Source organism: Blastomyces gilchristii, assembly GCF_000003855.2.
Source record: "Blastomyces gilchristii SLH14081 genomic scaffold supercont1.12, whole genome shotgun sequence".
NCBI classification, from domain to species: domain Eukaryota; kingdom Fungi; phylum Ascomycota; class Eurotiomycetes; order Onygenales; family Ajellomycetaceae; genus Blastomyces; species Blastomyces gilchristii.
In genome coordinates this window covers 529148-538930 of record NW_003101671.1, presented here as the reverse complement: position 1 = coordinate 538930, position 9783 = coordinate 529148, and the positions used below count along the sequence as shown (strand labels likewise).

At 28.0% G+C, this 9783-nt stretch overlaps 1 protein-coding gene across 1 annotated transcript; it reads right to left on the bottom strand.

Moving 5' to 3' along the window:
* Positions 1–8533: 8533 nt before the first annotated feature.
* BDBG_17316 (uncharacterized protein) lies at positions 8534–8766 on the bottom strand (the record flags this gene model as incomplete). Its single annotated transcript, XM_031725068.1, has 1 exon — positions 8534–8766. A coding segment is annotated over one exon (232 nt), but the record flags the coding sequence as incomplete, so codon positions are not given.
* Positions 8767–9783: the final 1017 nt, after the last annotated feature.

Here is a 9783-nt window from a genome sequence, read left to right as displayed (position 1 = left end):
TGCATTATCTGACTGCATAAGAGTTCAGAGTGAGAGACTCAATATTGTTCATAAAATTACAGAGTATTACTGTCATCTATTGAACATTCTGAGATATCAGTCTTTATATGTAATTCTGAAGAAAATCAAGACACTTCGTATTATACTGCTTCAGTGAGAATTTGAAGAAGTTTATCAGCCTAAGCTACTGTATATCACAGTTTATTCAGTGTAGAAGAAGTGAAGATATCAGTATCAGTTTGAAGAGAGAGTGTTCTAATCAGAGAAGCATATATAGTATAATGAGTGATTTCATCATGATTAATTAATATCTTCAGGTTCAAGAGCTGATGTTCTCAATTCATTCAGTGTGTGTCTGTCACATTGAACAGTATATCTTATTCTTGTCATGAGACTGCATCTGCTATTGAGTTCTGACTGCTGAGATGATAGTGTATTGTAAAATGAAAGTAGCTTAGAAACTTGAATCATCACATCTCTCATTCAGTGAGTTTATAGATAGTTGTGAAGTATTTGAGATTCTTATGATCTGTAATTATCTCAAATTCAGAGATACTTCAGAGTTCAAAGTCTCATTCTTCTAGACAGTGTACAATCATGAAAAATTTCTTATCATAGATCTTATAATTGCATTCAGCAGGACTCAGTTTCTTAAACATAAAGATGTATAATTATAAGATATCTTCATCATTATATTGCAATATAGCTTCTTCTATGACATAGTTAGAGAAATCAGCTTTAACAACTATCTCACAATCAGAATCAAATATTATCAGCAAAGAGATATTAATAAACATCTTCTTCATCTGTGTAAATACAGCTGCAGTAATCACTGATCATTGAAATACTGAGTTCTTCTTAATGAGTTCTGTAAGTGATCTCACAATATCTGAGAAGTTTCATATAAATCACTGATAGAAGTTAGTAAATTCAATGAAGCTTTGTACATCTTTCATAGTATATAAGGCCTTTCATTCAAGAATAGCAGAGATCTTCTCAGAATTCATTCAGATTTTCTTGCCAGCTTCTATGATAAAGCCTAGATATTTTGTACTTTTAATCTCAAAATCATACTTGTCTATGTCTATCAGTAGTCCTGCTTTCTGTAGTCATTGTAATATCTTTTATACATATTCTTGATATTCTTTCCTGGACTCATCAGTGAAGATGAGAATGTCATCAAGATATACAGATATGAATTCATTAAGGAAATCTCGGAGTGCTCAGTTGATATACTTCTGAAATGTACTGAGAGTCTTATTCAGTTCAAAGAGTGTGACTACTCATTCAAAGAGATCATATTATGTTCAGAATACTGTAAGTCACTCATCTCCTTCAGTGATACAGATCTTATGAAACACAGTGATGACATCTAACTTTATAAATCATTGAGCTTTTTCAATGTGAGCTAGAGTTTTATTGATGAGAGATAAAGAATAATAATCCTTCTTTGTTAATCTATTCAATTCTCAATAATTCACACAGAATTGAAGTTCTTCACCTGGTTTCTTTGCAAAGAGAATAGAGGCTGTGATAGAAGAGTTACTAATATGTATGAATTCTTTATTTAACAGATTATTGAGTGTCTTTTGAAGAAGAAGAAGTTCATCTCAGAACATGTTTTAAAGAGAGTCTTATAATAATTCAGAGTTCTTATCATTCTTCTTTTTCAACTTGATACTGTGATTCACTTCTGAACCTTATAAGAAAGGTAGATTTATAACATTATTATCTTGTCAGAAGACATCTAGATATTCATGATACTATTGAGCAAGTTTTATATAAGAATCTGTTATTATAATATGAGATAACTTTTCTAGAGTCTTTTTAATATTGATCAGACTGACAGAATAGATTGATATATAATTCTGCTGTCAGTGATTTTATCAGCAGTTTTAATGATAACTTCTTTTTCAGAGTATTTTATAAGTGTTGACAGAGATCTGTGTAAGATTTATAGTCTTATAAATATCATCTTCATGAATTCTATTATTGTTGGGGAATATCAAGCTTCTGTTTCAAGCATTCAATAAGATGCCTTGTTCAGATAGCTAGGCAAGTTCTAATATAAGATTATAATCAAGATTATCAACTTCATATGCATAGGCATCTTCATGTTGATATTCTTCAACATCTATGTTTAGTTTCATCATGTAACAGGTGTAAACATCTTTTGAATCATTAAATCCTGTAAGAAGTCAAGGTTTTGATAAGAGAATACACTGAAGATTATAATATCTTACAACTGAAGATTTTATCATTGCATAGTAACATAGACTGCTGTCTATCATAGCTTTCATATTATACATATTATCAATCACAGTAGATACAAGAATTGCATTCATTGTTATTTTCTCTTTAAATCATTATCATTCAATCTCTTCAAGCTTCTATTTATGAATTTGAACAGAAGCTAATCTTTTCTCTGTTTCATTAAGATATTCTCATAGTCATCTTTCAAATCTTTCTTTACTGCAATGTGGTTGATACAGACAGGCACTGATTTATCCTTTGAGTAAGAAGGTACATAGGCTGATTGACAGTTAAAAGCAATGTGTTCTGATCAGTTACAGTTGATGTATACTTCTCATTGATATTGATCAGCAACTTCTTCAGAAGTAGACTGACCGTGTGACCGTGTCTGGGACCAGGACCAGATTTTTTGATAGTCTCATTACCAATTCAACTGATCCCATTACACGGTTTTAACATTAGATAGTAGTCTCATACTGTCTCAGTGGGACTTACTGTCTACTCTTATCACATTTTTCAAATGAGATCATGATTTCCACTTCTCAATTTAAATTATTTTTATTGCTTTAAATGACTTTAAATCTCATTTGAGTGTTACCAAAAAGCGTTACTTCTTAAAAAATTAAAAATAGTCTAAAAAAAACCTTAAAATGTCTAAAAATAGTAACTTTATGCCAAGAATGGGACTAAATGGGACCAAATGAGACCACTTTCTCATTTTTTTCAAGTCATGGTTCCATTTTAAGATCTGATATATAGTCACTTTACATGTTTTTTTAATAGCCAGTCCCAGCGGGATTCACGCCAAGAAATGTATGAGACCAGACTAAATGGGACTAAACATGAAATTCATGGTCCCGGCGGCCAGTCTATTCAGAAGTGATCTCAGAAACTCAGAAGCCTGTTCAGATAGCAGAGACTCTTTCTTATGCATAGATATTCAAGTCTATTTAATTCATGACATCTGTATCATTGTTATTCTTCAGCACAGGTGTATAAGTGACTGAGTTATTTCTCAGTATAGATGTATAAGTATAACATCTTCTATCACTGTTCTGTATACTCTTGAGCTTGATAAGACAGTCATTCAATGTCTGAAGTTGTACATAGAAATCTTGATAAGTCTGGTCTTCATCTACACTTACAAGAGCCTGTAAGAGTTTGAAAGGTAATGTCTTCTTAAGCATGCTAATCTTCATTCAATTCTCTCAAGATTGATTATCTGCTTCTAGAATCTTGGTGTTGAAGTCAGAAATGAATGTTGTGAGAGAAGTGTTTCTCTGTCAGATACTCTGTAATCAATCTAACACTTTCTGTTATATGACAGTGTCTCAGAACAGAATATCAAGATATTACATAATATTATCAGATGTTTACAATACTGGTTCACATGCTTTCATTCATGAATGAAACTTCTGTTTCACATGATTCTTCAATTATTCATTGATATATCAATCTTGATTGATTAATGAACTGATGACATCTTCAACTACACTCAGTTTTGTAAGCATTTCCATCCTTCATGATAAGTAGAGAGTGAGATCAGAAGTATTGAAATATGCAGAAGTATCTAAGTGTTCCTTCAGTGCTTTTATATTCAATTCTATCAGTATTGAAATTATCTATACAGGGGTTTATTATTATTATAATTATTCTTCAATTATAGATGTATGCAGTCAGAGACTATGACATCTACCTGAGAACTAAAAGTTCTCAGGGTTTTTTCTATATCTATAAAGTTAACTACTATACATGTATCAATTTCAGATATGCAAAATAAGAAAATTCCAGCTCAGAATATAAAAACTATTTACAAATTGCAGTATTTTAACATCTTCTGATACTTTGAAACCTTTTGACAATATCATGACAAAAGAAAAGAGAACACAGTCTTAAAGATAGATATATTAAATAGATAGATAAAAAAGAATAGAAAGAAAAAAGTAAAGTAAAATAAAGAGAGACTGTAATAAAACAAATTATTAAAAAATAGTATATAGCTGTTTTAACAGACTATATTCAATCAATTTCCTCCTCTTCATATTCAGATATTTCTGAATTCAGTCATTTTCTTGTAGCTGCTTGAGTTTCTGATAGAAAGTCTATTAAGTATTTAATTCCTGTCTCAGTTGAGAATAAGAATCTCATATTTAATTGATTTAGATTATACTTCTCTTTCAATCTGACTCTGAGACTATTGTATAATGCACAGTGTATTATAATATACTCAGAATTCTCATTTGCATTGCAGAATGAGCATTCTATTGAATCAAATCTATCATCAAATCTTTATATAAAGGATTTGAAATAGTCATGTTCTAGTTTCAGCTGTATTATAGATGAGAATATTTTCTTTTTATATTTAATTAAACAAGATTTTCATTTGGGTTTTATTTCAAATCTTGAATAATGTATACTGTTCTTTTATTTCTATCAGGTTTCATTTCACTTATCTAAACAAGATTCATTTATTTTTCTCTTTATAAAAGATCAGAACACAATTTTTTCAATAGATCTGCTTAATTCTGAACTCTTTTTTACAGCTGAATCAGCCAATTCATTACTATGAATCTTCATATAAGCAGGAACTCAGTGTAGATGAATTATCAGCTTTGATATTCTTCTCTTTTGAATTTTTAAAATGAAGTTTAAGATCAGTTCAAGATTCATTTAATCACTATAAATCTGACTATTTCTAAGTCTTTTTAAAGCTGCTTAACTATTAGAGAATATTCATATCTCTTTTAAACTATTTTCTCTTTTATGATATTTTATTTCAATAAGTTTAAAAGCTTTCACTATTATAAATAGTTCAGTGTCAAAGACTTCAGTTTCACAGTCTAAATTTCAGAAATCTGAGATAAAATTAATGTTTTCTTCAGTATAAGCAATGTCTGTATCTAATCTATTCAAATTCTCATCTTTTGAGTCATATGAATAAATCAGAATAGAGTTTTTTATATTGATTATAGAAATTCTCTTCAAATACTGTTCATATTCTTTCTCTTTAGATAGTTCACTTATTTATAAGTCTATAAGAGATTCAAGCTTTTCTCTTCAGAGAGATAACTTCTCATGATTCACTTTTTCAATATTTAAAGAAGAAAATTGATTTTTAATCAGTGTGTATAGTTTATACAGTTGAGAAGACATTTCTTTAAAGAATTATTTTCATTTTAATCAAGAAATCTATTTCAATTCAGTTCATTTTCAGAGTTAATTGATGAAAATGAAGAAGATACTCTTTCTCTGATTATATAATTTAAGCTTATCTTTATAACTCTCAGAGCATAGTTTATACAGATCTTTTTAAATCTAATAGTAGAAAAGAGAATTGAAGCTTCAATTTTCATTGCTTTAATAGAAGATAATTTGAATGCTCTCAGAATTCTTCTCAAAGCTCTGTTTTGCAGACTTTGAAAGAGTTCAGTGAAATTTTCTTGATTATTCTATCAAACTTGAACTTTATAATCAGCTGCTGAGATAATACAGACTATATATAACTATCTCATAGCTTAGAAGAATAGATCTCTCTCTGTATTTAATAGTCTGATAATATTATTCAATAGTCTTTCTATCTTGACAGTTCTTTGTTGAATATAATATTTAAAATTCAACTTAGAGTTTAATCATACTTCTAATTATTTAACATTTAAACTGACTTTAATCTCTCTATTTAAAAGAGATAGAGATAGTTCTTTCTCATTGAATCTAGAAAGAAAATGAATTAACTCAGTTTTATTAATATTAAATTAAATTTGATTAATATCTGCTCTGATAAAGATTTTCTTTACAGCTTTTTCAATCACTTTTAAATTCTCTTTAATACTTTTTAAGCTGTAGCCTAGATCAATATCATCTATATAACTCAGAGATTACACTATTTTCATATTTCTATCTTTGAATAGATATGCAGTGTATATTGCAAATAAAATAAGTGAGATTGAAGATTTTTACAGCACTTCTATTTTTATCTCAGTCTTGTCTTATTTTATTCTCTCAAAGAAAAGTTGTATGGTTCTTTTAGATATAAAATAGTTAATTCATTTTATTAGAGAAAGTGACAGTTTTAATATCTTCAAAGTCTGAATTAACTTTAACTTTGAAACATAATCAAATACTTCTTTTATATCAATAAAAACTGCAGTTGAGATCAGATCTTCATACTTTGTTATTTGAATATGATAAATAACTGAGAGAACAGTGTCAATTTCAGAACATTGTTTTCTATCTTTTATTTATTCACTGAATAGAAGAGAGTTATTAATAGAGCTTATAAAAGATAGTTGAGTAGCTATTATCTTTTTCAAAATCTTTTCTAGATAGTTTAATAGAGATATTACTCTATATATCTTAGAAATTGATATCTTTCTATTAGACTTTATAAGAATCACTTCAGTGACTTCTCTTCAGCATTCAGAATTATATTCATTTTTTAAGAGATTGAAAAAGAGCTCAAAATATTCATTCTTTAAGTAGGAATATGTATTTTGAATAATCAAGTGATTAATTGAATCAGGCCCTGCAGCAGTTTTAACAGAACTTGAGAAGATAGCTGACTCTAATTCATCTTATATAAGATCAGGCCATTCTCAGTCATTTTCATTAATATAGTTGAGAAGTAATATATTCTCTTTCTCTGAATCTGAATCTGATGAGTTTTGAAAGAGAATTCATATAAAAGCTTGACATTTTTTCTTAAAAGAGTTTGCTGTATATGATTCATTCTGAAACTCATATTCTAAGGCTGGAAGCTTTACTATACTTCTTATTTTAGTATAGTTAAAAGCTTTAAAAACTTTCTTTTTCTATGCTTCTTTAAGAAATTTATTTCAGCAGTCTGTTTTAGCTCTTCTAATATCTGAAAAATATTCATTTCTGACAGCTTTGAACTCTTTATCAGATATTATATCATTCTTTCAATCTCTTCTAGTAGTAGCTAATTCTTTTCTTTTAGATGAGATATTCTCATTTTATTAAGATTTTGAATACTCAGAAGATTTTCTCTTTGAAATATTATCTCTAATACTTATTAGAATAATAGATGTAATGAGCTTCACTCTATTCTTAAGTATTTCATTTGAGATATCTTGATCAGAATTTTAATATAGCTCACTCTGTCTTTCAGATTTTAACTGTTTTATACTTTCTTTAACTGCTTTTCAATCAGCTTTTTCAAAGTGAAACTGAGTAGAGAGAAGTAAGTTTTCACTCATTTATTTCTCACTCAGTTCAATATTAAATTGAATAATCTTATGATCTGATTCTGATGTCTCATTTGAATTAATAAATCAGATTATAAGTCTTTTTTTCATTAGATTTTATGATATGAAGATTAGATCTATAATAGATTTTTATTTTATATCTTTTCTAAAGAATCTTTGTTGATCAGACTTATTAACTAAATCTATTAAATACTCAAAGATTTATTCAATCAGATTATCAGCTCTTACTGCTCTCTTGTATTCTGAATTTCATCAGAGATAATGTGCATTGAAATCTTCTACAATTATATAGTTTCTTAATGAAGTTATGTTCAGAAATTCTCTATCAATTATTCAGATATTGTTATTTTTCTTTAATAACTTTTCATTATAGATATTTATAAGCTGTATAGTATTAAACTTATTCTCTTTATCTATAATATCACTTATCAGAATATCAGAGTCAGACATGATATTAAATCTTAGATTAAATTAATATCTTAATCTCTTTCTTTCATAGATCACTACTCTTGACTTTATCTCAGACTTTTGAGATAGAAAGCAGTAGTAGCTTGAATGAGAAATAATATATTTTTACTCAGTATCAAAATTCAGTTCCTGAAGCAGTATAAGATCAACTTTTTATTCAAATATAATTTGAGTTTCTATTCACATTATTTTGAATAAATGTAATTTTTGAAGAGTTTTTAAACTTTTTTTATTGTTTTTATTGTATATTCATACTAAAAGAGAGTAGAGATAGAGTAAAATCTATTCACTATTATCAGATAGTAGATTATAACTATTTTGAAAAGTAGCAATCTTAACTGCTTGTATTATATCTAGCTTATCATCAGAGTCATTTCTCAATTCTCTAATTTTAATAGAAGTTTAAGAATTCAAATTCTATTTACATTTAGCTGGAGAATTGAAGATTGAAGATTTAGATAGTTAAGAGTTTCTTCTTTTTAAGCTTATAGTTATAAGTTTACTGACTTGACTCTTCTCTTAAGTTCTAGATTGACTTTGAGCTTTATCTTTTCTTCAGTTCTTTTAAGTTCTTGAAGTAAATATACATTCTTTTGAGCTAGATACATATTTTTCTTTGCAATTAGAGCACTTAAGCATAGTATATTGACATATTTCATCTCTTTTTAAGCATGTTTCATATTTATGCTCACTAGTTTTGTAATCTCTGATACAGAATGCACATTTTGAGTCTCTAAAACATGAGATTGTAAAGTGTTCATATCTTTGACAGTTTGAACACTGTGTTTGAGCTTTGAGATTCATTCTTGAGTCTTTGTATTCATGAACTCTTATTTTCAAATCTGCTACTCTTACTTCAGAGATCTTTCACTGTTTAAGTATCTTTATATGTACTAGAACAGAGACATTTCTTCTACTTTGTCTGAACTCAATTGAATTTAGTTATACAGGCTCTTTTCTCAGTTGAATAGAGTTGTATTCTTCTAACTTATTTTTGAGGAGTAGTATTTCTTCTTCACAGTCAAAAATTTCAACTGAAATATCATAAAGAATGAATTTATGTCACTTTTTATCTCTCTTAGATAGAATTATTGTGTTTAGCAAAGATTCTACTACTGATTTTCAGAGATTCTCATTCTGAATAAGGAATTCTGCACTGAATTCAGACATTGTAGTCAGAATGATGAAGTTTTCAAAGAATGATGACTCAATTGAAGCTATAACTGATTTTTAAACTTTAATATCAGTCATTAACTGAGAAAAGAACTGCTGATTAATTTCATTTCTGATTCTGAAAATGAGATTTAAGATTAGCTTGTTTCTTTGTAAGATATTCTGATTTAAGACTTTGAGAATAAGTTTTCTATTTCTGAAGATTTGAAAGTTTTTCTCTTTTTATATTTTTTTCTTCACTTTTCTATGAATAGAAGTATGAGCAGTATTCTTCTCAGTTTTCTCAGAATTTTAAGTGGATTTTGAGATAGCAGATTTAGAGACAGCAGATTCAGCTGCTTGAGCATATATTTTCTTTTAATTTAAAGAAGAAGAAGAAGTAGAAAAAGAAGAAGAGTAAAATAATGAGTCAGTGATTATACTAGAAATTTTCAATGTTTTTTGAACTGTGTTTGAAATTCCAAGTTTGAACTTGATTATCTTCTGTAGTTGTCTAGTCTGAGTATGAAGAATTAACAGAACTTCTTTATTTATCTCACTCAGATACTGCTTTTCAAGAATCTTGCTTACTTTTTCATGTTTCTGTATTTCAAGAACTTGTTATGTCTCTATTTCTTCTTTCTTTCTTCTTCTCAGAATTTCAATCTTAGAAATAGCATTTGAG